The sequence below is a fragment of the Harpia harpyja genome, chromosome 4 (genome assembly GCF_026419915.1).
Source record: "Harpia harpyja isolate bHarHar1 chromosome 4, bHarHar1 primary haplotype, whole genome shotgun sequence".
NCBI classification, from domain to species: Eukaryota; Metazoa; Chordata; class Aves; order Accipitriformes; family Accipitridae; genus Harpia; species Harpia harpyja.
Genome location: NC_068943.1, coordinates 31,438,978 through 31,466,309, shown reverse-complemented (window position 1 = coordinate 31,466,309; position 27,332 = coordinate 31,438,978). Strand labels below are relative to the sequence as shown.

Here is a 27,332-nt window from a genome sequence, read left to right as displayed (position 1 = left end):
GGTAATAGACCTTCAGGAAACAGAGCTCATGAGGAAAGTGTTTAACCAGGACAGACACCTCCTCACCTCCCCAGAACAGCACAAACACTACAGCATCTTTCTCTCTGCTGCCCCTGGGAAGCTAAACAGCAAGGAGAGTAGAATAAAAAAGGAATAAAGTAGGTTGGCATAACCAAGTACTCAAAAATGTGAAGGGAACATGTATTTTCAGCCTCTGCCCGTAGCACTCACCTGGGGGTGAGAGGTCTGTTTCCTCCCAGGTTAACCCATCATTTTCTAGCAGAGGTAGCATCTGATTTTTATATTGGGGAATGACGTGAGGGAGAAATGCCAGAACCACAGAAATTTAGACATAGTCCAAATTTTCCCCTCCTGGTGGTTTCACGGGCTGCAAAATTGTTTCCAGAATGAAATGACAGAGGTTGGTGACATTGGCCATGTATGTAAATGATCACAGTGTCCTATGGAGATTAATTGGTTCATGAATAAAGATGAGGAGCTGAGGTGTGCAGGGAGAAATCATTTATCAATTATATGCCTTGGAAAACTGAAAGATGATGCGGCCTTAACGGCTGAATGGGTTTGAAAGGGAGACTTGTAAATTGAGTTCTAATTCTGTTCTGCCGCATTCATAATAAAGAGCTGTTAAACTAATTGCATCTTTGTGTGGTTCATGAGCAACGGCACTCAGCTGCATCGCACAGCAAGCAACAGAGATCAGAGTTTAGTTAGATTTTAGTCGTCCTTTCCCTCATGTAGGAAGGATGCTAACCAGTTTACCTTTGGCCTCATCAGCAGCGATAATGCACAAAAAAAGGGCAAGAGCCTGTACATATCTTTCAAGAGATTAATTTTGCATTTCAATCCGAATTTAAAGGACCAAGGACAGCACAGGCTCACTCGGCTTTTGTGTTCTCCTTCAGTCACATGGATCCATCAGCGTGATTACCCATCCCTGGAGGGACTCGTTGCTGATTAACTGGAAACAAGAGGATTCTGGAGGATCAAAACAATAGCAGAATATGCTAATCCCAAACAGGGAAAAGGATCTGAGGGATGTGGCTGCTGATAACAGCTGACCTCCCCTCCTCCTGCCCCTTCTGCATCCCTGTTAACAGGTTTACTGTTAAAAACAGACGGTCCCAACCTAGCGTGGGCTCTGGCACATGCTGAAATACAGACTCAGATCTGAAAATCTCGATGCGGGACGAGGCTCGTTATTTAAAATCTTGGTACTGGATACCGTGCAAGCCCTGGGATCAAAGAGGACAGCCGCACTTAGGACGTGGTTGAGCTTTGTGGAAATCTCATGACACTTGGTTGCTGAAAGCCAAGGGTACCACTGATGGGAGATTATTCAGTGGCACTGCTGCAACCGCTCGAGACCATCTGGCTGCAGCAGTTCAAGCAGTTCCTCCTTTGACTTGTTTTATCTGACCGTTTTCTGGGGTCTGGCTCTCCTTCACCACCAAGAGCAGCTGCAGGAGCCCAACACACCAGCCGGGCACAGTCCAGCATCTCAGCGCATGCTGGTGCAGAGGGTGCTCCAGCAATGATAGATAACCCTGACTTAGGTGGGACGTGGGTTCCTGGCCTCTTCTGCTGCCATCTTTTTGGGCACCGACACCTTGTGTGCCCAAAGACGTGCCAGAGCCTGGTCTGGGTGAGGTACAACACCTACGCAGTGTCCAGAGGACACTGGTGTTACTACACGTGAATGCGGAGAGGGAGGGGGGAGACAGCAGGTTCAGCCAAAAGAGTGGAAATATCTCTTTAGAATTGCCTTTAAACTGTGATTATACTTTAAAAAGCAATATAGTAATGGCACCAGGAGGCTTTATATCCTGCCAGTCCTAATTCCCACAAGCACAGTTTTCAACAAAGAAACCAAGAGACTACTTTGTTAATTATCTGCTCTGAAAACTAGCACCTGATCATCCCTTTTTAAATAAAAGCCTGTGCATGTCCCAAAGCTACTCTAAAAGTTAACGGAAACCAACACAGATCAAACTGCCCCCCCATTACTGCAAGGCTTCTCGTCACATCTGCCACAGTAACACTTGCAGGCACCAGTTCAGCATGGCCCATGGTCTACCCAGTGTAGAATTAATCCAGGTGCAGCAAAACCTTTGAACTCAGCCAGAATTTTTGACCAAGCAGCTCTTCATCAGGGAATGCCGATTCATCAAAAGCAAAAAGGGTTGCTGGAAAGGATCGGTTTTGATTAATTTCCCGATTAGAGAAAAACATATTTGTTGAAGAAAGGAAGCTCTCAAATGGCTGAAATCTCTGCTTTTAACAGTTCCTAACCTTATTTCCTCCAGGTCTTAAAAAGAAGAGCATAGAAATGCAAGTTAATTTTCAATAAAATTATGAAAAAGCCTTGAAAATGAGTGAAAATCAAACAATGCTTGAAATAATCAAAACGAAATGTTTTGATTAACTCAATTGTTTTTATATTTGCCCTTCACAGTGTTTTTTAAGACTGCATTTTTCTTCCCAGCTTATCCGGGAAAAACTTCCTAGGTTCTCAGAAATTCTTGAAGGTTAATAAGCAATTTACTGTTGTAGGTAGAGCAAGTATATCTTAATTTACGACTTTTGTAGCCCGGAAGACCGCATATTACTTCTGACCGTAACAAGGACCTGAAGTATCCAAGCTGAGGGAGGGAGATAAGACAGAATCCATGGGATCCACTGGAACAAACGCAGCCTCCTACCTCCAAGGGATTCGCCCTAGCTCCGATGGCCGTGACTAGGACCAGGCGTTTCGTTACCCTCTGAGATGTCTACAGGAGGTCACGGATGAATTGCTCCCAAAAAGCGCCCACTTCTCTGCAGCACCTGTGCAAACGGCACAAGCCGGATTGCTCAGGTAGAGCGGTCTGCACCGGGAAGGGCTAACATTAGAGGAGATGATTCTCTCTTCCTACGCAGATGAGACAAGCGGATGGGGGAACGTCAACCTAAGGCAAAGGACAAATGATAAACCCTAGAGCTGGGTGGAAGCAGGGAAGTTAATGCTTAAGTTTGGTGTCTAAATACATTCCTGACCCTTTCTATTATGTCAGTAGGGTTTTTTTTTTTAACTGATGTTCTTCCTAGGCACGGCTAGAGCGCTTCTCACAAGGCTTTGGGGGTAATCAATGTGTAGCTGGTTGCTCATTAGAGCAAATCGCAGCAACACAGTATAAATAGATGGTATCAGGAAAGGAAATCTGACCTGCTCGGAGACTGAGCTTTCACTGAAATTGCCTCTGTGTGTGAGACGTGTGTCACAGCACAAATACCTTTGCCATGGGAACCTCCATGCTTTCAAAAATCAGCCCACTTTATGGAGGTGCTTACTGACCAGAAACCTCATTTTAGGCACCCAGATTCAAACAGTTTGGCTGCTGCTGGTGGGGTGGTGGTGCTGGGATGGAGCTAGGGGCTGCAGTGGGTCCCGAGCTGCCATTTAGTCACCCAAGGACAGCAGCCAAAGATGGTGATGAGGATGTTGCCTGCATTGTTTAAATACTAACGGAAGGGAAAAAAGGCAGAAAGACGATCGATCCAAATAAGCGGTGTCCAGCACACGCTTGAGAGGCAATGGGCTTGTGTCCTACCTTGAGTCACAAGACATCTGAGGCTTTCAGACAAGCAAGAGGCATGGGGATACATATTTTTGCCTCCTGGTCAGTCACATCTTCCATTTTATTTTTTGTTTATTTTTTGATCTTTCATCCTACATTTACTTTTCCGTTTATCGTGTTTTAACCTGTGCAGTGCCTTAACCACCGCAAGACTCTGGTTTGTCCTTCCCTCAGAATTTCCTCTAGTGCCTTTAGTTTCCTCAAACACTCATTTTTTTCCCTTTTTTCACGTGAAATATTTCCAGTGCATAACAGAAACCAAAAAGCAAGCAGGAAAACAGCAGCTTTCAAGCAGCTTGTGAACCATCTCTTTGCAACACGCCAGAGAAGCCACAGGAAAAGCAACCAACGTACAAAAATGTCTGACACCTACCATTTGTCTAAAACTTTCTTCTCAGGTAGATAGCAGAAAGTGTTCCCTTTTCCCACTTAATTAACACTTTAAGACACAGAGAAATATGATCCTTTTCTTTCCTCTGTTACCAGCAACCCCACTCCATCGGCTTTTCAATCTCCTCTGTTACACCTGTCTCAGTGGATCCAATTTTTCTTTAAATTCATATCTGTGCATCAGACATTTCCAGACGAAAGTGTGCCTGCATGACCAGGTTTCACCTCCTGTATTTTATTCTCTGTTGGCAGCTTCCTTTTGCCTACGTGAGGTAAGATCATCTGAACCATGGGTTTAAAAATCAACCCGTGGCAGAGCGCTGCCCGCTGCCCTTGCTGGGAATGGCCTCTGTACCTTACCAGAACTTCCTATTTGTTTGAACAACATCTAGAAAAGATAAAATAGGAACTTGCAAAACCTAGGTAAGGTGTCAGTGGTTTAGCTTCCTGTGAGTCTTTTTTTTTTCTTTCCCTTTGGTGTCCAGTTTATGCTCAACTCCAGTTTGGGGATTTTCAGTGTTGGTGTATTTTCACAGAGACATTAACCCCAGGCTGCTCACTGGGGAGCGTGATTCACCTCTGCTGACTTCAGCCATTAAAACTTAGCTGTCTGGCTTCTTAGGGCAGGTCTGCCCTCCTAAATAAAAAAGAGCCAGGACTGAATTTGAATTCTGAAGTCCTGATTTTCTGCCTAACTGGAGAACTTGCTCTGATCCAGACCACTCCAGAGCTGTTTTAGAGGAGGTTAGTGGATGCTTTCTAGTCCATGTTATCTAACCTTAGCTCCAGGGCTTGCTCCCAGGCATTTTTCACCCAGTTGTATAGCTATAACCCTAAGCTACGCCTACAGCATCAAATAATTTAGTTTCCCCATTCACGCCCAGGTCTTGGCTCCCTGGTGTCCCCATTGCATGTATGTTGATTCGCTCCTCAGTCCTCTTCTGGAATGAACTCCCTCTGGAAGAAAACCATGTTGTGTTTCTGGGGACCACTCACCTGAAAAACCTTTTATATCAGGTTTGGTTCCGCATCTATATGACATGTTCAGCCAAGAGCTAACATTGGGGTGGATCTGACGCTGGAGATGTAAATGAGCAGTTCTCCTCCACATAAGGCTGCCATTGGGGTGTTTAACCAGTGCCATGCCTGGAACTGTTATGTTGGTGCATGGAAGAAGAGGACTTGGACCATGATAATAAGTTGTGTCCTAGCGAAGTTGGATTTACTGTTCAAGCGCAGAACGTAGATGGAGATCATCTATTCTGGACATGTCAAATCCATTCAGCTTTTTGGCATGTCCTGTCTGGACAACTGTGGATAGAAATATGGGAGGCAAATCTTGGGGCATGCAAAAATTAATAATAATGAGATGAAGAGTCACTGGTACTTTTTCTTGAAAAGCTAACCCAGTATGGCATATGGAAAATACATGGATGTCAGAACATCACAGAAAAGAGGACACGGGGCAGCACAAGCAATCCGAAATCCTTGGATGGATCGGGAGTTAACCAAAGAGGTAGAGGCCAGCTGCTGAAGATGGAGACGCAGTTGACGTGCTCCATCCTGAACTAGAGGAACGGCCCTCAATAGCAAGTAGGTATCACGTCCCACTTGCTCCTTGTTTTCTCTGCTAGCAAATGCCAGCAAATGCAGCTTTCCTGCTCACGATTCTTCCGTTTGGACTTAATAACCTCACTCCCACTCCTCTCACCCAGCTTCATGCTTGGCTGTGATATGCTATAGGAGTGCTGAATGCAGAGCACGCTGCTGGACCTCCGTAAATATTAGAGGATCAAAAAACTATGCGCTTGGTGTTCTTTCTTATGTCTGTGGTTCGTAGCCGCAATGAAATGACACAAAAGCTGAGATGACAAAGTGACTCGTCAATATGAAAATGTCCAAAATGTACTTTATCCTTTCGTAGATGGATGACATCAGTATGAGCAGGACCTCCCCAGGGAGCCCTGTTGTATTGACTTAGCCACCAGGGGCTTGGGGTTGAGGTGAGAGAGAGTATTAAATTTTAACCACTCTTTAAATAACATTTTTGAAATCAATAATGTGGGTTCTGAACCCTTGGCTTTCCAATTGCATTTGGTTTCATTGTGGATGCGTGAAGATGAAGTTTTACCTGCTCTTTTTTACCCTATTTATCTGGATTCAAGAGAAGCATGTCTTCACTCTTCCAAGGTAAATACCTGCTGGTGCTACTGGGCTTTTAGTGTGTGGTGAGTGGGAAGGGAAAGTATTGAGGCAAAATAACTCCAACTTGCATAAGAAAACATTTGGCAAAGGTTGACATTTATTTATTGCTCTTGTAATTGGATATGTGGTTCAATTTAACATATAGATGGTGGAGGAAATGAAATTATTCTAAGTCTTCTTTGTATCCATAAATCCTATGTTTTTAATCATATTAAAACTACTCTTTTCGGTCTAAGTGCAAATCAATTCTGTTCATTCAGTGCTTTTGAATGCCAATAAAGGGCATTCTGAAACTTAATGGGCAAAAATAATTTGCTTCATTTGCCTTAAAACAAGATCTTAAATGAATTACTTCTTGAGGTAGAAAGAGAAAACATTTCAGAAAGTGCTAACAATCTGTTTTCTTTCTAAAGCAGCTTTTATGATTGTTTTTCCAGTCATAAATCATTTTTGAATAACCATTTGGTATTTGTACAATGTTTCAGAAGCAGTTTTATTGTTACCTATCGATAAACTTCAGAAATGCCCTGAAACCAAATGCTTTCTTAAAACATGAGAACATATGTCAGAGATGAAGACAGGCAAAGTGCTTTTATTTTCTACATGTACAGCTGGTTTAAAAACCTGAAATATTTTAATAGGTAGAACTAAAAGGATAAGCCCCTCATGTGGTGATATTAAGCAAGCTGAACAACCTACAGGAATCACGATTAAATACAACCTGGTCCCAGGACTGAAATACCTACACAAACAATAGTGAATTATGTCTCACAGCCCTTCTGCAACTCCGCACCACACGCCAGTGGCAGGACCTGTGACAGGTGAACACCAGTGAGTTCATGCCTTAAAAAGAGGATCTTTCATCTCCGTTTGTGTTGCAATTGTATTTTGTTGTGGATTGCTATGGAGGTGTGAGGGTTATGGTAGGGGGGACAGTTAAACAAGTTTTTAGGTGAATTCAGTTGAGCAACATTGCTCTGTGCTACTTGAAGGTTCATTTATTTCATGTTTAAATAAAACACTGAATATCTGACCCTTACAGAACAATATGGCATTTCCCACTGGAAAGCACAAGTCTAAGCCTCCCAGCCCTGGTTACGAAAATGGCTAAAATAATGAGATTTTAAAGGTGACATATTGTATCTGACTTTTTACTTCTATTTGAGCACTAGTGTCGGAGGATTTAACAGTCATGTACTAAAGCTTCCCTTTGCAAGGTTACGGTGTGATTACTGCATCCGGACGTCGAAAAAATACCGAACATTGTGAGACTTGTGAAAGAGCTGACGGCACTGGAAAGACACCTCCCTCACTTGTAGGGAAAGGGCAAGGCTGGAGGCTGTTGGAGACCCAGCAAGGTGGGAGAAAAGAGAGCCCGCAGGCAGACATTTGTGCTCCAGGCAGACGAACAGTTTACATGGCCCAGGAGGACGGGAGAAGATGTTGGCAGCACTCTTCCAGTGACACTACCTGCTGATAGCCAGGGTCAGACGTTCAGCTGGAGATAAGCAGGGAAGCCTCTCTTCTGGAGACGTTAGTCAGAAAGAACATGCAAGGTTTAAATGAAGCCAGGCTATGAGGACGGGGAGATGCATCCATGCTGATGGCTTGTTTTGGTGGGTCTGTGTGGTACGTGATGCTGACGGCCTTCCTAGTGACTGAGAAATGCAACGGAGAGGAGAGGTGAAGAGAGGGAGATGCCTGCAGAGAACCGGCACTGGTGTATGTCTATCTGTGAGAGGGTGGCCAGGGCCCCTGGATGGGATTCACCTGATTATACAGGCTTTCTGCACAGTTCTGCATAGGAACAACTCCCCTTCACCTTCCTGTACAGCTAGTGCAGAAAAATATGTGTATATTTAGGTTATAATTCATTCCAGTTTAGCACACACATCTAAATTAGCTCAGGTTAACCGGACCCTGAAAGTGCCTGTTTCTTTATTAAGACAGCGATTAGCTCAGATGAAGATATCAAAACCAGCTAAAATGAACTGTAATGCATCCCACTCACTCTGTCAAAACTACAGGATAAGACGTGAGCACTGTAGTGTGGGGATGGCAGCTGGAATTCTATTTACCCAGAAATAAGAGGGAGAGGAGAAAGAGATGGGAAACAGTGATAAAGTCCAGTGGGACCCTGGCAGAAAGTTGGAGGAGGGGAATGAGAGGGATCCTCTTAAGGACAAACTCAAAGAGCAGCCAGGGAAGCAGGGCAAGAGGACAGAAAGTGAAAGAAAAGAGGTGTGTTCAAGATGAACATGTCCAGCCGTACCAGGGCAGCAGGCAGGGCAAGGAAGCTGGGGATAGAGGGTTGTTTCTGAGATTGGTACAAAGGCAATAATTAGAGCTTTTGTCTGGGTGTTTTCTAACAGGAGTGGGGCAGAAGACAGATGAAAGAGGGTATAATGACAAATCAAAGCAGAAGAACTGAGAAGCCCAACGACTACAATTTCGGCTGTTAATACTTCCCATGTTAAACGTGACTACAAGAGCAAGGGCAGAACTGGGATCAGCTTGTGCAGTGTATCCAGGTCCTACCAACGAGAGCTATAAGAGGAATCTCTGGTAGCTACCAGCGGTCCAGTACTTACCACACTCAGCTGAAATATTTGTGCAGCAAATGGTGGGGTACAAGCACATACCAGCTTCCCCATTATGGTAATCTCAGGCTGTGGGAATCATAGGACGAAACCAGATGCAGCCGCCCTTTTCTGGTCTCCCCTGTGAAAAGGCTTCCCAGGATACGAGAAGACAAATTCACTTTTAAAGTAGCCCCAAACAGATGCCTAAAGAAATAGGCAAACCGCCAACCCTGCCTACCCCTGATTGCTTTTTGATGCTCTGTCAAATGATGGTGGAGGCAAAAATAGGGCTGGCATATTGTTGGTTCTGCATGAGAAACAACAGTGATTGCTTGGAGCCTGGCTAAAAGTAGAAAAGATGAATCACCTGGTTGCCAGATGCTGTCAGGTCTTTGCTTGAAATCAGTCATGACAATGAGTTGTGACAATCATGTTATGCAGCTTGAAAACACCAGTTCTGAGAGCCCTGCCTGTTTTCTTTTCAGAACAATCTTTGCAGACAGGGCTGGCAGGGACTTCCACAGTGCCTGGTTTATGCACTGACACCAAATCCACACAATCAGAGGGCTGAGAGCCACCCCAGCCCAGAAAATGGAAATAGGGGTCTGATGTTCCCCTGAGTCTCCTCCTTCTACACACACAAAATATTTTAATTACCTATCCAAAGCAAGTTTGAACTACATGGCTTGCAGGGCACTGAAGATCAGGGCTGGATTTACAATGCAAAGTGGTATTTTTTTCTGTCCAGAAAGTGAATTTCACTTCTGTCACCAACGGTGGGGTCAGGCATGGAGTAGCTGGGAAGTGCCACCTTGCGTACAACACGTCCGGACCATGGGTTTCAAGTAGAAGGGGAATATAAGTTATTGGGCAAAGAGGGGGAGGACAGTGGTATAGACCAACTGAATCCATACCTGGCAGAGGGACAGAAATAAGGACATGAGAAAAACTGGACAGGAGTAGGAACAATGACGGTAGTAGCCTCTGCACATCTACAAAACCTCATGTTTGGCTTTTGCCAAACTGGGAGGGCTTTTGCCAGACTGGGAGGGCTCATGTCTCTGCTGAACAGTGGCTGAGACCGAGAAAGTCAGGGGAGAACAGGAGAGCTGTCTTCCTGGTGGAGGCTCGTTTTCCACCGGTGCTGCTGCGCTCCAGATTAGCTAGGGCTGGTTGCTGTTGTGCTGGTGCCAGCTCCCAGGAGCAACCTCAGAGTCCAGCAGTAGATATTGGCTACCAAAGCCCTTCACCATCTTTTTCGTGGATTTTACTGATTGGCAGAAGCAGAGGCTGGAATGGGGTTCACTCAGCATCCTCACTATTGAATCTTCTCTGCGTTTACAGCAGCCAAGCCAGGGAAGAGGAGAGAGGCCAAGCCTGCTTCTCTACTTTTGCATGACCTAGAGTAGTTCCAAGTACCTGTGCTTTACCCAAATACCCTTGTTTTTCAGGGATGAAGTTTTGTGGGCTTTGCCACAAACAGACAAACAGGTTGAAGCCCTTCAGGATTTACTGAACACCACCGAGGTAAACAGATCCCTCTGTCTCTCTGGTCTCTAGGCCAAATTCTTCCCTAAAGTGCACTAATACTGTTTCCTTCCACCCCCCCCGGAGAAAGATTTAGCCCACTTTCATTCCTCCTAGTACAGCAACTCAGAAAATGCTTGGTTTTCATTGCTCCGCTACCTTCTCTTTTACATGAGGAGACCCCCTCCTTCATAATGTTACAGTAATGCATTGCATCAGAGCTCAGATTTCTGCAATTGATTTTGTGTATTAAGACACTGCAAAATTGGCAAAGCACCAACACACAGTAAGTAGAAATACATTTGCTAGGGAACCTCAGCACTTTAGACCAATGCAATGTGGACCTATATGACTTGCAGAGCTTTGAAGATCAGGAGTGGGTTTTTGTGGTTTTTGTCTTAAAGTAGCATTTAGGAGAGAAAAATCTCTTAAGCAATACTTTTTTTTTTTATTATTACGTCTATCTTTCATTAAAGAATAGAGTATTTAATTAAAGTGAGGCATCTCTTCCTCTTCAAAAGCATTTGTCCAATCACACCCTCCCAGTTTGAAGCCAACACTTTGCAACAAAGGTGTAACCATTCCCTCAACCAACATAATTTACAGGATGACTGAGGATGTGTCTCAGATGACTGAGAGCTTTTAATGGTGTCTATGCCCAGTCTTTCTCTGTCTTTCTGGGCTCCTATTCATTTTATGTCCAGCCCAAAATCCTACTAGTCTTCTGCTGCCCCTTCTTCTGATCCTTCCCTTCAGTTTTCACAAACCTTGATAACCTTCCTTGCTCTTTTCCACCTCCACAAGTCAACTCACATATCCATCTCCTTTGCTGTACCAAAATAAACCTGCCCTCCTCCATCTTTTCCTCACCACTGTCATTCTTCACTTTCTCGTACACAGGAGCCCCAAGAAGTCATGAACAACAACTGCGGTACATTCAGTGCAGAGAGAGCATGCGGCGGTTTCTACCAAGTCACTTATGTGAATATGCAAACTGAACATTTTTCAAGGGTTATAAAATGGCCATTTTTTTTTCCCATGGCTATAAATTGGGCAAGAAAAGGGAAAGGGAATTGGAGAAGGAAAGGCAGTAGGAAAGGGAAAGGGAAAGGGAAAAGGAAAAAGAAAGGGAAAGGGAAGACACAAACAGTACCTCCCAACAAATTTTAATGGTTACAATCTAGCAAAAGAAGCAACTGAAAATTAGCATCTTACAAGAAGAATTATCCCGCTAATTATAGGTGTTACTCCTGTAAAAGTTGGAAAGCAAAAACTTAAAACAAAGGAAATGCTTTGCTCTTACAGCACACACATTGCATGTAGCATCCATCAGAAGACCCAGACACAGGAACATCTACAACAGAGTCTTTCGTAGCTGCCCCTGGGGCAGTACTGACCATTGCTGATGATGGGTCAGGAGACCAATAATCATTTGCATTATCAAAGTTTCCCATTTACCCCCATTCTTTGCTCCTCTGCCACCTCCACTGTGTCAATCCAGAGTTCCTTAATTTTCCTTACTGTCAATTCAAAGAATGCCTACACCAAAGAGAAACTAAATCTGAACTGGTGCACATCCGTGCAGAAAGCAGGCTAGCCAGGGCAACAGGAAAATTGGTGCTGGGGAGCTAAGCATCCAGCTTGCTTCTTGGATGGGTTTTCCAAACGGAGCTGAGCCATGCGATGCTGTCGCTACCCTGCCAATAATGTCTGCGATGGCTACACCGAGACTAGCTCAGCCACTTGTATAGCACATTGCACTAATATATCCAGGGGCCAAATGTTTTACCATTTATTGTTCCAAAGTCTTGATTAAAAGCATGGATGAGTTTCCTGTATGATTTTGGAGACACATTCTCTCTGAGAAATGAGTGAGGTAAACAGCTGACAGCTGATACATGCCTGGAAACATGGTGCCCTAAGTCAAATATAATATTCCTGGTGCAACTGCACCAGAAAGGAAAAAAATAAACCCTATTGTCTGGTGACTTCAAGCTGTATGACTTCAAAAATGCATCCAAGAACTATGTTGACCTTTTTCACATTGTAAATTCATGCCTGATTTTCTGCTTACTGTCACCCCTAGATCTTTTGGTATTACTGGTTCTAAAGTTTCACTCTTTTATTGAATATGTTGGCTTCCGATTTTATTATTGTAAAAGATTTAATTTTACCAAGAAGAATCTCATTTTCTTATTTTCCTCCCATTTTTAATCTCTGTATTGCTGCTTCAACTTGACTTATATTCAAACCCCTTCTGGCATTTATTTCCTCCCCGATCAAAGTCATCAGCGAATACAATAACTACAAAGACTGGTCTGATCTTCATTAATTCTCCAAATACCCTCAGGGAAAATAAGTCTCAGCAGACTTGAAAACATGTAACATAATAACCAGCTAAATATATCTATTATACTAGAAATACTATCTCAGAAAAGGTTATGTTCCTGTCTTTTTTCTTGATTTATGAATTTATGTGCAGAAGTCATTATAAACATTTCTTAAATACACACATTTCATTTCCAGCAGTAGCAGAATGCTATAACACAACACAGGGAACATTAAACTGCTTGTTACAAGGGGTGTCTTAAATTGAAAACATATGCTTTGATTATTTTCAAAATACTTATTAAATGTTAGTAAGAATATTTTTTCTTTCCTCAGTAAAAAAAATAAAATTTTTTTGGAAACTTTGCAGGTCATTCTCTGGCAACCTGTTGTGGTTGAAAACATCAGGAAGAACAGAGAAGTCCATTTCTATGTCAGGGCATCCAGCATAAATAGCATAAAAGCTCAGTTAAGGCAACTGACCATCCAACACAAGTATGTATTTTTAATTTGTTGTCATGAATGTTTCTGTAAGGTTGTCATTTATTTAACAGGAGGTTGTGCTCTTTCTTTGTTATTCAGAGTCACGATGGCAGACGTTCAAGGACTTATTGAGAAACAGACTATCAATGACACAGTCAACCCACGCAGCTCTTCATCATACTATGAAAACTACCATTCGATGAAAGAAGTAAGATATTTTTGTTGTAATCCTCTGTAGATTCAAGGGGTGAAATTTGTCTCATAGTTGAGAATGGAGATAGGGAAAGAAATCATCAACAGGTAATTACCATTGTGTTGCTCAACCATTGAGGTGTATTTACTGTAATGCCTTCCTAGAGAAAGAAAGAAGCACCAGACAAAATCTCTCATACATGTATTGCCTCAAGCTGCCATTCAAATGCAGTAAATACAGAAGCAAAATGAAGTTGCAAAATAACATATAAATATTTAAAACACAAACTGAATAATAATTTAACCAAAGAGAACTAAAGAGGAATTTCAGGGCTATACTTGGACTGTGTTGTGACTGTATCTTACTGTTTGTTTTAAGAGAAATTAGAGTCAGGCAAGTGGGCTGAATTGGTAGTTTTTCTTTCCCATCAGCTAAAGAGGCAGGATTTTGGGAGGAAGAATTAATTTTAAGTCTAGACTGCTTTCAGGGATGAAGGAAAACAATAGGGAGGAGATCTATTTACTAACTTCATTCTTGCAGATATATCATTGGATGGAAGAAGTTGTGAGAGTCCATTCTGACCTCCTCCAGAAAATATATATTGGCTCATCGTATGAAAAACGACCACTTTATGTTCTGAAGGTACAACTGTGACTTACTGCAAAAACTTTCCAAGTATTAATGTAAGCAAGTGATGGGGTTTGGCATATTTTTGTGTTTTTTAGAAGTTTCCTAAGTTCTTCTAGTAAGGTGCATTACCTTTGCAAAAGCATTTGACCACATTAGGTTCCTTGTTGGGTCACAAAAAAGTTGTCGCATCTAGGCTGTCGTCCAAAGGCATGAAACACTGGCAGCGTAGATACCTTCCTCTGTTGACTACGAAGCCAATCTAGTTTGTTGCCCTGCATAGTTAGTGATCTACTCACTTGACCTCAGGTCTTGCTGTAGTCTTGGCGTCTATGTTAGGAGGTTGCTGCAAGCACTCTGGATATGGCACTCTGACTATTTGCAAATGGACCCGACAGCAGTATCCTGGCCCAGTATCAGTCTAAGCTCTCCCTACAAGACAGATGCTGCTTCTTCCATCTGGGTTACCCTTTTCACTTCCACTTTTATGTGGTACACTTTACAACAGTGACAATCTAATACAATTTCTCTTTTGTCAGCTTTCTAAAAGCCAGGAAATATCCAAAAGTGCCATATGGATTGACTGTGGTATCCACGCTAGAGAATGGATTTCTCCTGCTTTTTGCCTGTGGTTCATAGGCCATGTGAGTAGCTAATCACATTTGATTACCGTTTTCAAAGCAAAGCGAAAAATCTTGATGCCATCTACCTTCTTTTTCCAATTGCACTCTAAGCTGCATAAAGTCTTAATCCATTTACTTCCACAACACCAACACATGAGATTTGCGCCTAAGCTGCATGCACAGCAGCGAGTGTGTGTGCATGTATGTGTGTGTGTCAGTAGATGGAGGGGGGTGTGTGCGAGAGAGACAGAAAGTCATATGGATCAAATGCAAAAGAGCTCAGATGTATTCTCAAGTATGAAAGAAACTTCAAAGTATGTGCAGCAAATTCAACAGAGACATTTACAGTTATGAACGGTCAGGAATGGAGAGGGCATGCCAGGAAAAGCAAGTATTTGGTAATCTGCTAGAGCTATGTCTATACCGCTACATGGATCCAAGGAATGATCGTGGCTCTGGGTCATGCAGCACATGGTGGCTCATGCCCATGTTACTCCAGCTGGCACTGCCTGGAGTAGATCAGAGGGCATCCAGAGTGAGCTCAAGCTGTCCTACAACCCTTGGCTCTTCCTTACTTGCCTTCCTAGAGCAATAGGTAGCCCACACTTGCCTGCTCCAGGCATGGCATAGCTCCACACCAGCATGCACACCAGCAATCTCTACTTAGCACTTGCTGTGTTGTGTCGTGTCACCTGCTGCTGCATCTGCTACTACTGCTCCTCCACCTCCTGCTTCCACATTTTCTCTTTGTGCTCTTGCTTTTTTCTGGATCTGCCTCATTCGAAGAATGATGCCACACAAGCCACCTTCTTCTGAAGGTACCATGCCTGCTAGAGACACCCTCATTTCAGACCTGCGGAACATGACCAACAACTGCCCAGACGCATAGTACCGGTTCATGGAAACTAGTAAATCACTGATGGCATGAGACTGTAGTATGGGCTTAGCCCAACCTGCCTTGATGTGCAGCCGCAGACCAATGGTCACATCTGATCTTTAATATCTACACTGCTCAGGGTAGTGACCAAAGGTATACCAAAAGACACAACATCCATGGTTTGCACCTGGTTCTTAACATATGTTGCCTTGGTCTTTTTGAATTTAAGGCATCTTTGCTCAACTCATTATGCTGAGCTGCTGGCCCAGTTCCTAGTATGGACCAGGAAAAGGCTCCTAAAGTCTTTCTGCCCCAGACAAGGTTGCCCAGCTTGCTCAGTTAATGTCCTGAGATATTGTTTACTGTTATTTTTTCACAAAAGCAAAGTTCACAGTAAAAATAATCTAGATGAGATTGAGACTTCACAGTCACCAGTACTGTAGCCAGAGAAACAACATAGATGAGTCCTTAAAACATGAATTATGGTTTGGCCATCATGGAACTAAATAATGATGATGATAATAATAAGAAATGTCTTTATTTCTGTCCTCAGTCACAACTATAAAACCTCAATGACTATAACATTTGAAAGGAGATGGCAGGAGTTGGGGACAGATACAGCTGAATGTACCTTGTGACCCACTGATAATCCCAGCCTTCAAGGTTCCCTTGAAGAGAAATGCATTTGCCCTTTTCATGCTGCTCCAAATAATTACCAGCTGTGCTGTCACTCTGCCAATGACAGGTCCCTGCAGCATTTTTCGGAAGTAACAAGCTGAACATTTAGGTCCTCCAGCCCCTTGATCTAATTTACATGTTTTAAATTCAAGTTTTATTTCTATATCACTTCATGAAGTAACATTCTAAAATCTGACATTAATACAAGTCTGCACACACACATTAAAATCACTAGCTCTCTCTAGCAAATCCTAGGCATTCTTTATAATGGGTCCACTCTTTATCATTTAATTTTGTCGCTATGACTGTAGAAATTTAGTCAGAGAATGTCCGTTGCCTGAAGAAAACTAGGAAGGATTTAAAATGAAAGAAGGTGGTTTAAGTAAGGCATGAAGAAAAAAAAGATACGATTAAAGACTTAGTCTATTCTAATAGTAACAAAACCACTTATCTAGGTTAAAATTTATCCCTGTGTTGTGGACCAACAACCAGGCTAGGTATCACTAAAACATTCAAAATAGGCTGTGAGGCAAAATTAGCAATGTAGATCTTACTGGCTCTTGGCGCACGTGCACTGAACTCACAACGCAACAGAAGAAATAACATTATGTACAGCAGCCATTTGAAATGTTACTTGTTATTTTGGGGCTTGCTTTATTTTATGCTACTTTTGTGGTACTTTTGGTGGGAGGGAGGGTTCCTATCATTTATACAAGTATCAAAAGCTCAAATCTTCCTATTAATAGGCTTCAACTCTATCTCACGACCACCTATTAACATTAAAGGACTGCAGTGTACCTGATTGACTCTATCAGTTCCTACCCTCTCCCTGGCACTTCAAACCAAAAAGCTCCTTTGCTATTTAGCAGTTTCTGTGATGTGATGTGCCTCTATCAGGAGGCAGACTGGTCTGATAATTGCACAATTATTTTACATATGCCATCAGGTGCCTTTCTAGGAAGGTAAGAAAACCACTATTACGAATGCTTTTAATAAGTTTCCCCTGTGCTTTACAGGCAATCCACATGCGTGAGAGAGATCAGACCATGACAACACTTCTGCAGCACTTTGATTTCTACGTCATGCCTGTGATGAATGTGGATGGCTATGAGTACACATGGAGCCATCCCTCTGTACGTAGGGCTTTTTTGACAGGCTGCGCAATGTACTGATGTGCTATTTATGGGAACTATCAGTGTGCATGCTTAGGGCATCATTTCCATCCTGCAACTGCACACCCCAAACTCTTAATCTGTGCTTGGAATTTCTGCATGTCTGCCCTACAGACCACAGAAAATGCTGCAACTAATTGGCATTTGACCCACAGTACCTTTGTGTCTTCCAAGCTGCTGGAAATGCATTTGGAAATGACAGAATTTCATCTTGGGATTTTAATACTTCCCGGTGTCAGGGAACGCCTGTATCAGCCTTCAGCAGCAAGGTTACAAATAGTGGCACAATCCAGCACAAGCTGAATAGCGTGCTGCATCTCACAGAGCACAGCCAGTAACTCACTCCTTCCTCCTGCAAGGTAGCCCCGTTCTCTGAATACTTTTTGTTTCAGAGAAATGAAAGTACAACAGGTATCTTTTGTCCAGGATTTTATTTATTGGTTGGAAATTCAAAGCCATTGAGATGGTTCTTTGATTTTTAGATCCTTCACTCAAGTTAAAAAAAATCTCCACTCTTTTACTCATTCAATCTTCAGCCCAGCTTGGTTGACATTTGGGTAACTATGCATATACACCTCAACAGCTGCACACCAAATTTCCAACTTTCCACATGCTGTCAGCAATGCCTACAGAAAGGTTGGACTTGGACTCCTGAACTCACATACCTGGCCAAACTGTATGTCTTCTCCCCTCCTTCCACAGTCCAAATCCATTGAAATCAGATCAGATGTGACCACTTCTTATTCTACCCAACATTTCCTTTTATCATAGAATCATAGAATCATAGAATCGTTTCGGTTGGAAAAGACCTTCAAGATCATCGAGTCCAACCATTAACCATGCCCCCTAAACCATGCCCTGGAGTCTACCCTTGCTGGCAATGACGTTGTGGTTTTATGATCTTCCTTGGTCTTTTGCCTCTTCATCGGCCCATGACCTGTAGAGGCACAAGTGGGAAGTCACATTTAACTAACCAGTGAGATGGTGCATCACTTTTCTCAGCTTTTTCCCTGAATGTGGCTTGTGTGTCTCTTTCTATAGAATCGGCTGTGGAGAAAGAGCCGCTCATCGCATGGTAACAGCAAGTGCATCGGTACTGACATGAACAGGAATTTTGATGCGCACTGGTGTGGTATGACATCATCTCCTTCCCATTGTACCCCTGCCTCACTTTTAGCCTTTAAAATTCTTTATTTTGAAAACATTTTCATTTACCATTTCACAAATGGTATATGGTGTTTGATAGAAAGACAAATGCAGCTGAATATCTGTTGTGAACCGGTGAACACTTCCCCAACTTGACACACTATTTGTTGGGACTCGGGATTTTTCCTCCCCAGGTGCCACACCAGGGTCTAACCTCTTCCCGGCACGATGACAAGAGAGAGGGGACCAGGACCCTGGATCCTGTCTCGTGCATCACACCATGACACACCTGGTACAGGCTATTGGTGGGAAGGAGGAGAGAGGGAAGAGGTGGCCCTTGCCATGTCACCCACGGCCTGTTGCGCCATCCAGTTGAGTAGATGCTCCACCACGTTGTATGAACTGAACACCTCAGTCATCCTAGTAATGCCTAGCTGACCAAGATTTTTTGGCTCTCAGTGTTTGTTGTCAAGGCTGTATCACATTTACTTACCCGCAGGCACTTTAGTACTTGACAGGTTTTCAATAGTCTGTAGAACAGCTATCTTAAAATGTTATCCTATAGATCAGATCTGGCTTCACTCGGTACTGACACTAATGTCTGGTATGACTTTCAGTCATTTTAGTCCATTGCTAAACTGGGAATAAAGATGTTTGTTTACCATCCATGGCTATTATATGGCAAAAAACATACATTTTTTCAGGCTCAAAATTATGAAGATGGGGACCAAATACATAGATTTTAAAGTGATATCCAGAATAAATACGTCATGAAGACAGAACTTGGAGAAGTCTGAAGGAATAAAAGCAAAAAACTATGTGATACAGATACTAGTCTCTGGGAAAGGTTATGTAATGTAGTGCACTCAACTTGTCAAGCACTTTTGGTGGTGAACAACTTCTGAAGTGGAGAAATGATTCTACTTTACAAAGAGCAGAAGAATACAGGTAGATTAGAAAGTGCTTCCTCTCTAAATAAGTCTTTGGACAAAATGTACCCCTTCTTACAGGGCAAAAGCAGAACATCTTACTTGAGTAACTAGGGAAGTATTCATACTGTTTTCAGCCATGCTACGCTGCTCTCTTAGACATAGTTGAAAACATAGAAGAAAGAAGCCTCAGCACCTTGCAGGGTCATTAGAGAGAAAAAACTGTACAGATGAACCTAAGCACTGAAGTCAGGTGCTTGCAATAACTTAAACAGATGATTGCAGATAGGATAGGATCAGATAGGATCTCCCTAGGTTTCTACTTCTTTTAGTTATACAGTCAGTAAAACGCTGAAAAACAAAATCCTGTTTTTCTTAATTAGCATAAAAATATTGTTTACACTGATTCAGATACATTAACAACAGATAGCAATGGTTGAACAGATTTGATCCAGAATATATTAACTGTAGAATCTCCATTGTTGCTGTAGCTGTGTGAAACACCAGGAGTTCAACAGGATCCTCAGAAGAACCAAGCTGGAGTTTTATCACCTTATAACACTGTTGTAATTATTATTAGCTGTGTCAGCTGAATGCAATAACACAATTGTGTTCACGGGAAATTACTACAAATGCACGGGAACCTACAATTTCATCTTTACTCACATACTTTTAAACAGAGAAGAGTTCTTGTCAGGGGTGCCAAATGTTCAGACTTCCACTGGCTTCAGATTTGCTTGTGAATATGCTTTGTGCCACTGCAAAATTCCAGGTTTTAGATCTATGCATTTAATTAGAAATGTACCGCCACGTTTATCCATTTTTCCTCTTCAGCTGCTCAGATAACAACTTTATGAACTTTATGAACAAAGCCCTCATGGTTTTTATGAAAAGCAAAATATACTAAATGCACTGATACCTTATGCTTTTCTTTTATACCAATAAAAAGCAAAATTACACCTCTAAATGTAAGGCACTAACTTGGACTTTGCTCTGTGGAACTAAATTTGACTGGAACCTGGACTTAAATTTTTCTCCACATTTTCCGTATCATTTCCTTAGCTGGCTGTTCTCAGTATGATCAAGAATTTAGGAAAGCAGACAGAACATTCATCCAAGATTGCCAGCCAACAGGTTCTGCATTGCCTTTTTCCTTGGACAGTACTCCCTTCTGCGCAAAATGGAACAGTGTAAAATTTAACATTCTCATTCTGCCACTTTTGCATGCTTTTGCATAATGCAAAGAATTGTTTGTATTTGCATGTGCATGAATTTTCATGGACTGTCTGTGAAATCCCTCTCGATTTAGAAACGTTAAGGCTTATACGTATATCCCAGAACATAAATGTACCACAGCCCTCCCTGCCCCAGTACCCTTGCTTCTGACCTCCCAGTCTCCCTCTCCCAGACTCAGTGTCTCTGTTACCACTTCACTCCAACAGCCTGCTCTCTTCTCTGTATTATTTCTGCTTCTTCTGCTGTGTCACACAAGGATGTAGGTCCTCTGAGGATTTCTTTTCAGCCATCGATACTATAAAGGGGCTTGCAGGATCTGTGGAACAGTTGAATGCATGAAAATACAGGTTTATTCTTAACACTGACAGCCAGGTACCACCATATCACCTAGACTTTCTGTCTATCACAACTACATTTTACCCAAATACACCTGTACGGAGCCTTGCAACTCTTAATTAACTAAAACATATATATATAAATTTTTTTAAGGGTTTTGGGGGTCCAGATATGCTCCCCACTACTTTGTGGCATGCTATAGATCTACTCTAGATATCGATGGCACCAAAAGATGTTTCCTTCTCTCCTGCATCATATGATAATTGCTTGCGTTGCTTCTACAGGGCTGCTACGCTGCAGATGTAACTGGCATTACTGATTTCTGGAAGATGGACATCTGTTAAAGTGTCCCAATGCCCAGGGATGAAGAAAGTCTTGTGGGTGTTAAAATACTCAGTGAGATTTATTCCTGCATAAGATTTAAGGATAAAATGTCCATTTAAACTACAGATAGTAGCAAAGGGGAAAATTTACAAAATTTATTAAAATGTGAAGAGCTGACATTTAACACTAAAGATCCTGGCTGCTTCCAGAAAGGTATTTGGTCTTATTCTGAAGATATCAAAAATGGTGAATCATAGTTGTCGTCTTGGTAACTTGTGCCAGTGCCTACTTTTACTTATTCTTAAAAACCTTCACTTTATGTTTCTTCAACTTCCAATTGGCAGTTTGCTTTTCCCCAAGATTAAATAATCACTTAGAACTGCCTTTTTCCTGTAGCCCTCCTAGATTTTAAGAAGGGATCTCACAATCTTGATCTTGATGAATTAAATGGAGCATCTTCATCCTCTCCTCTAAGACTTTTTATCCAGTCTTTGAATAATTTTTTTTTCTTCACCTTCTCCATTTTTTTTCGAGAGTCTAGTAGGTGAGAAATCCTAGTAGGCTCGCACTGATTTCTACAAGCATGAGAGTTCTTCCTATAGCATGGCGGAGTCCAGGATTTCTTGTGTATTAGCACCATACTCTGCTCTTTCATTAGAAAAACGGAAATACAGAAGGGAAGAAGGTAAGGAGTAACACTGTGCACTTTTTTGTTACAGGGGAAGGAGCTTCTCCCTACGAATGCCAGGAGACATACTGTGGACCCTACCCAGAGTCTGAACCTGAAGTGAAAGCTGTGGCTCGCTTTGTCAGAGATCACAAAGACATCATCAAAGCCTACATAACCATGCACTCTTACTCCCAGTTGGTATTGTTTCCATATTCTTACACAATGGACAAAAGCAAAGACCATGATGAGCTGGTAAGTCTTCCCATCTCCTGAAGTTTCACATTTATTTCAGAATTACTTACCCTGCTTGGTGAGGTTTGTAATGAGGGAGTCACAGTGCTCTGAGGATCAAGAATTAGGAAAAGAGATTTCTCTTGATGTTCTTAAGAACTTAAAGAAGTTTGGGCTGGCCTAGCAGTGTCCAAGTCAGCAAGCTTCTTCTGAAGACTATGGAAAAATGAAAATACTTATTCCAGATTGATAACACATCAACAACCCCTGGTACGTTGAAGCTGCTGCTAAAACAGCAGAGTCTCAGTTTTTTGGACACCTTGAAAAGATATTTGGGCAAATTCCTGATTTTATGTTGTATGGTTTACACAAACTCTGAAATTACTTGGGTGTGTAATTCTGAAAAATACCCTCCACATATCTAAGCAGTGAGGTATTCTGGTGGACACTTGCTACTTTTATTAAGGTTTTTGCTAGGGACGCTTATTTAAAATGGTCCTAATGGTAGGATGGAAAACATATCCTGCCTATGAAGAACTTTACATTTTTGAGCCACTGCATTGCACAGTAAAAACTCTCCTAGAAGACCGACAGAGTTCAAAATGGAAAAAGTAGCTGCTGCTTTTTCCCACTTACCATGAAACTCTGGGTTTGTCTGGATCTGGAAAGGATATCCAGGCTAAAATGGGATTTGCTAACACAGAGTAATGAAGCCACGAGACTAGGTGGACACCTTCGTCATGTTCTTCTTATGTAAAGACATAAAATCTCCTAGAGCAAGGAATTCCCTTTCCTGCACTTCCTACCCCACTTTTGGTGTTTCCTAAGCTCCAAGTGCTGAGGCAACGAATTCTTTTATTTGCAGCAAGGGCTCCTGCCTAGCAGTAAGAAAGGAGCAGAAATCACGTAAAGGCAACCAGAAAGCAGGTTTGCAGGCTTTGGGATTTGCCATATGGGAAGACAGTGCACGTCTGAGGTGGACAGGTCATTTCACACGCTGTATGACATAAAGACTGACAGTAAGAGAGTTTATAAAGATACAGGATTGACATTTGCACACACTGCTGTCATTTTTACTGCTTTTCAACCTCATGTATCTCCCATGTCACTTAACGTTATATTTTTAAAAGCCATATTTTAAAAAAACATTTTATGAAAAAAAAAGTTGTATAGATAAGAGATACTGCAAAAAGTACACAATTAATGCTTTGGAAGCATCCTACTTCGTTAGACAAAACCCCAGACAGTCCAATACAGCATTTCCATTGGTAACTAGTGCCAGTGTGTTCAGAAGAAATGAAAAAAATCCAGTAATGTAAATATAGAATGAACTAACTCCAGACAACATATATTCTTATGCTGTCTTGGTTACTGTTTATTTTCCTCAAACAAACTGTTTTATATACTGCAATAAAAAAAAAATGCAGTTGTGAGTGAACAGTAATAATGCCTTTGTGACTCCTTCCCTGTAAAGCAGAAAGAGATGCACTAATTCGGGGCATTTAAGTCTCCATGGCTTAAAGAGTAGAATTCCCTCAATGAAAACCTTTTTCTGCTGTTTTTGTCAATACTACATAAATCAACAGTGACTTAAATACTGTGACAGAAAAGGAAAAATAGGAGACAAGTGGGAGCAAATGGTTTGACAACAGTTTGCTGCCCAAAGTGGTGGTAAGGTCTCATCTGTATTTTTTATCTAGCTAGAGCAGAAATGCAATCTGTAGCACGGGCATATGCTGAAAATTTTAACCACATTCTGTGGGTTTTCTAGAGCCTTTTATAAGAGTATTTAACTAATGTGAGATCCAGAGCACGGTGTAAGTAAATCCTAACTGCATACGTATTTACTATTATCACAAGGCTATAAAGCTAATAACGTTTTGTTTAATTTCAGGAAAGTCTGGCAAAGAAAGCAGCTACAGCTATAAAGAGGACAACGAAGAAAACCTACAGACCTGGTGCAGGTGCACAAACAATTTGTAAGTATGACTTTACTACAACAATAGGCATGACAGCATATCCTTGCTGGCATCAGAAGACAGCTTTGGAACAGAAAACTGAAGTTCTGGTTTCAGTTAACTTATCTATTTTCCCTTCCTCACATAGATTTAGCTCCTGGAGGTTCAGACGACTGGGCTTACGATCTTGGCATTAAATATTCTTTTACCATTGAGCTTCGGGACACAGGAACTTATGGATTTTTGCTTCCTCCTCGAGAAATTAAACCAACTTGCTTAGAAGCACTTTCTGCTGTCAAAGAGATAGTTCGACACGTTCTTCAAAATTTGTGATGTTGAATATAATTTATTCCAGCATGACTGTACTTTGTTAGCTCAAATAATAATAAAAAAGCTTGCTGCTTTATTAGAATTATTTATATATAGGCAAAAAAAAGAATGACTGCACCCCTTATACCTCATTTTAGAATACATCAGGTTTTTTCAACCATACTTACATACCTATACCCACAACGGTAGTTCAGTGCACTACAGATAGAGAGATATATATATATATGCGGTGCACACTATAAGGGGAAAATAGCATAGATAATCTTATGTCCCTCTAGGTGGTGGGAACTCCAGGTGATGTAGCATTGAACAGGCCCCTGACTGACATGCAGCATGCTGGGCAGACCCCATCCACAGAAGAGATTCCCCCATTTTGGTCATTCGAGCCATTATAGGATTTTCTTACAAGAAAACAACCCTATTCATCGTTTCTGCTGTCACACAGAAAGGATGTTCACATGAGAACTTCTCGCTGCACGTTTAGGTAAAGGCAAGGACACGCAGGTGGCCAAATCACTGACACCAAGTGGGAGCTGCCCACAGGCTCCTCCACTACAATTAGCTGGCTAAGTTTGTTTATCCTGTGGCCAAGGGTTTGCACAACACAGCGTCGGCCTGAAGACTTTATACCAGGGCCTGTAGCGACAGGAGAGGGGGCAACAGCTTTAAACCGAAAGAGGGTAGGTTTAGATTGGACATAAGGAAGAAATGTTTTACCGTGAGGGTGGTGAGGCACTGGAACAGGTTTCCCAGAGAGGTTGTGGCTGCCCCATCCCTGGCAGTGTTCAAGGCCAGGTTGGATGGGGCTTTGAGCAACCTGGTCTAGTGGAAGGTGTCCCTGCCCATGGCAAGGGGGTTGGAACGAGATGATTTTTAAAGGTCCCTTCCGACCCAAAGCATTCCGTGATTCTTTTTTGCACCTCAGCCGCACTGTTCATCGCTCTCCCAACCCCGATCGGCCCAGACCGAGTAACTTGGCAACCCCACGGGGAGCCCGGACAAACCCCTGAGGGCCTCCACGCCGTCTGCCGGCCAGCCCCGAACCCCGTCAGGCGCGGCGGGGCGGTCGGGCAGACTCACTCCCTCACACACAGACCCCGCCTTCCCCGCCCTCCCTCAAAATGGCGGCGCCGCCGCTTCCGCCCGCCCCGCCATTGTTTCTCCACCCCTCCCGCCTTCGACGTCATCGCCAGCGGCGGGGCGGCGTGAGGGCCGCCGGGAAGGGCGGGCGGCCGGGCGGGGGGGGCGCGCGCGCGCGGCGGCGGTGGCGGCGGCGGCGGCGGCGGTTACCCAGCGGCCCCGGCGCGCGGGGGCAGGGCGGGAGCGGCGGGCGCCGTTGGTCTGCGGGAGCGGTTGCCGCTCCTCGTCTTCCTCTCCGCGTCGCTCCGCTCTCAGGCCCGGGAGGACGGACTCCCCCCTCGCCCCCTCCCACCCTCTCCGCCCCGGGCGGCGGCGGAGGAGGCGGCGGGGAGCGGCGCGGCAGCGGAAGGAGCAGGTGAGTGCGGAGGAGCGGCCGGGGAAGGGGGGGTGGGGTGGCGGAGGAGGGGGGAGGGAAGGGAGGGCCGTGAGGTGAGGAGAGGAGAGGCGGGGCCTCACGCCCCGCTGGCCCCGCCGGCCCCGCCCCGCTGGCCCCGCCCCGCCCCGGTGCGAGGCTGAGGCCGGGGAGGGGACGGACGGACGGACACGACTCCCCGAGGCCGCGGGTTCGTGCCTGACGGTGCCGGTCATCCAGCCGTTTGCTCTGGGTGGAGTTCTGTCAGTGGGTGGGCGTGCTGGAGCCCGCCTGCAGATATTTGGATTGTTCCCGTCGGTCTTCTGGGTTTTTTTGTTGTTTGGTTTTTTTCCATTTCGGTGGGGCTCTTCTCCCACTTTCTGGCAGTAAAATAGTTTCTGCTTTACGCGCTTAGGGGAGCTGCTAATTTCGCTCGTATAAATTCACTCATCACCATTTCTTTAGATAGCGGCTACGGCTAACTCCCCTCCCAGAACTTGTAGACTTGTAGGCATGTTGGGTTAGCATTACGGATGGTCTGCTTAGGTCCTCGCCTTTGACTTCTCTGCTGGATTCTCGCTCCACCGTTGATTTCTTGTCGACCTTCTGCAAGGCTGTTTGAAGAACAGATTATGACAGATAGCGAGTTAGGAACCAGGACCTTAAGGGATCTTGCTCTGCTGGTGAAACACCTACGGTGCCTCTGTGCAGACGGGAATGGACAGGCTTAGCCCATGAACCGCGTCTGTCCAAAAACTATAGAAGTGTGGTTGTGCCCGAGGTTGGAGATAACGTTTATCCAACAAACTTGAAATGAAGGCTCGGTGAGCTCGGATCTGTCCGCACCAGTCTGCATAGACTATCCCTTAGTCTGGTGAAACATCTTCTTTGAGTTTGAGGACTTCGTTAGGCAAGATACGGAACGCTGTACACTTTCTTTTGTGATACTAGGGCCTGATGTTTTAATTTATTTATTTACATGTAGAAAGTCAACCGTGATTTTATACTTGTGAAAACATAATTAGCAGTTGCTTATCACTACTAAAGGAGAAATACGGTATGTTAAGTTAGAGGGATAGGTTCAAGTTAATATGGTGATGGGTTAACAGCATGGAGTTGTTAAAATAAACTTGGAGTAATTTCTAGTTTTCTGTCAAACAGGCTTCTTTGTGTGAGTTGAAGAGTGCTAGACTGACATCGCGTGACTTTGCAACCAGTATTTGACTACTTTTTTTGAAAGTTGGTTAACAACGCTTTTTACTATTTTTAGCATTATTTTCAGGTAGTAAACCTGTGGACCTCCTTCAAATATCACTATTTTATTAGTATTGTGACATGGAAACTTTAACATTGTAATTGG

General features: G+C 43.3%; 2 protein-coding genes across 5 annotated transcripts in view; both read left to right on the top strand.

Moving 5' to 3' along the window:
- Positions 1–24,556, top strand: part of CPB2 (carboxypeptidase B2) — a 277,528-nt gene extending 252,972 nt beyond the window's left edge. Inside the window, exons 2-12 of the mRNA XM_052786118.1 lie at positions 6,142–6,215; positions 10,264–10,339; positions 13,038–13,162; positions 13,250–13,358; positions 13,884–13,985; positions 14,510–14,614; positions 17,165–17,281; positions 18,362–18,452; positions 22,011–22,213; positions 24,087–24,171; positions 24,299–24,556. Coding sequence (XP_052642078.1) covers positions 6,145–6,215; positions 10,264–10,339; positions 13,038–13,162; positions 13,250–13,358; positions 13,884–13,985; positions 14,510–14,614; positions 17,165–17,281; positions 18,362–18,452; positions 22,011–22,213; positions 24,087–24,171; positions 24,299–24,483 — 1,269 coding nt within the window. The 5' untranslated portion in view covers positions 6,142–6,144 and the 3' untranslated portion in view covers positions 24,484–24,556. The remainder of the gene's footprint in view (positions 1–6,141; positions 6,216–10,263; positions 10,340–13,037; positions 13,163–13,249; positions 13,359–13,883; positions 13,986–14,509; positions 14,615–17,164; positions 17,282–18,361; positions 18,453–22,010; positions 22,214–24,086; positions 24,172–24,298) is intronic.
- A 1,298-nt stretch (positions 24,557–25,854) lies between these two features.
- Positions 25,855–27,332, top strand: part of ZC3H13 (zinc finger CCCH-type containing 13) — a 49,338-nt gene continuing 47,860 nt past the window's right edge. For all 4 annotated transcript variants that reach the window (XM_052786103.1, XM_052786102.1, XM_052786101.1 and 1 more), the window contains exon 1: positions 25,855–25,975. The gene's annotated coding sequence lies outside the window, so the exon portion shown is untranslated. The remainder of the gene's footprint in view (positions 25,976–27,332) is intronic.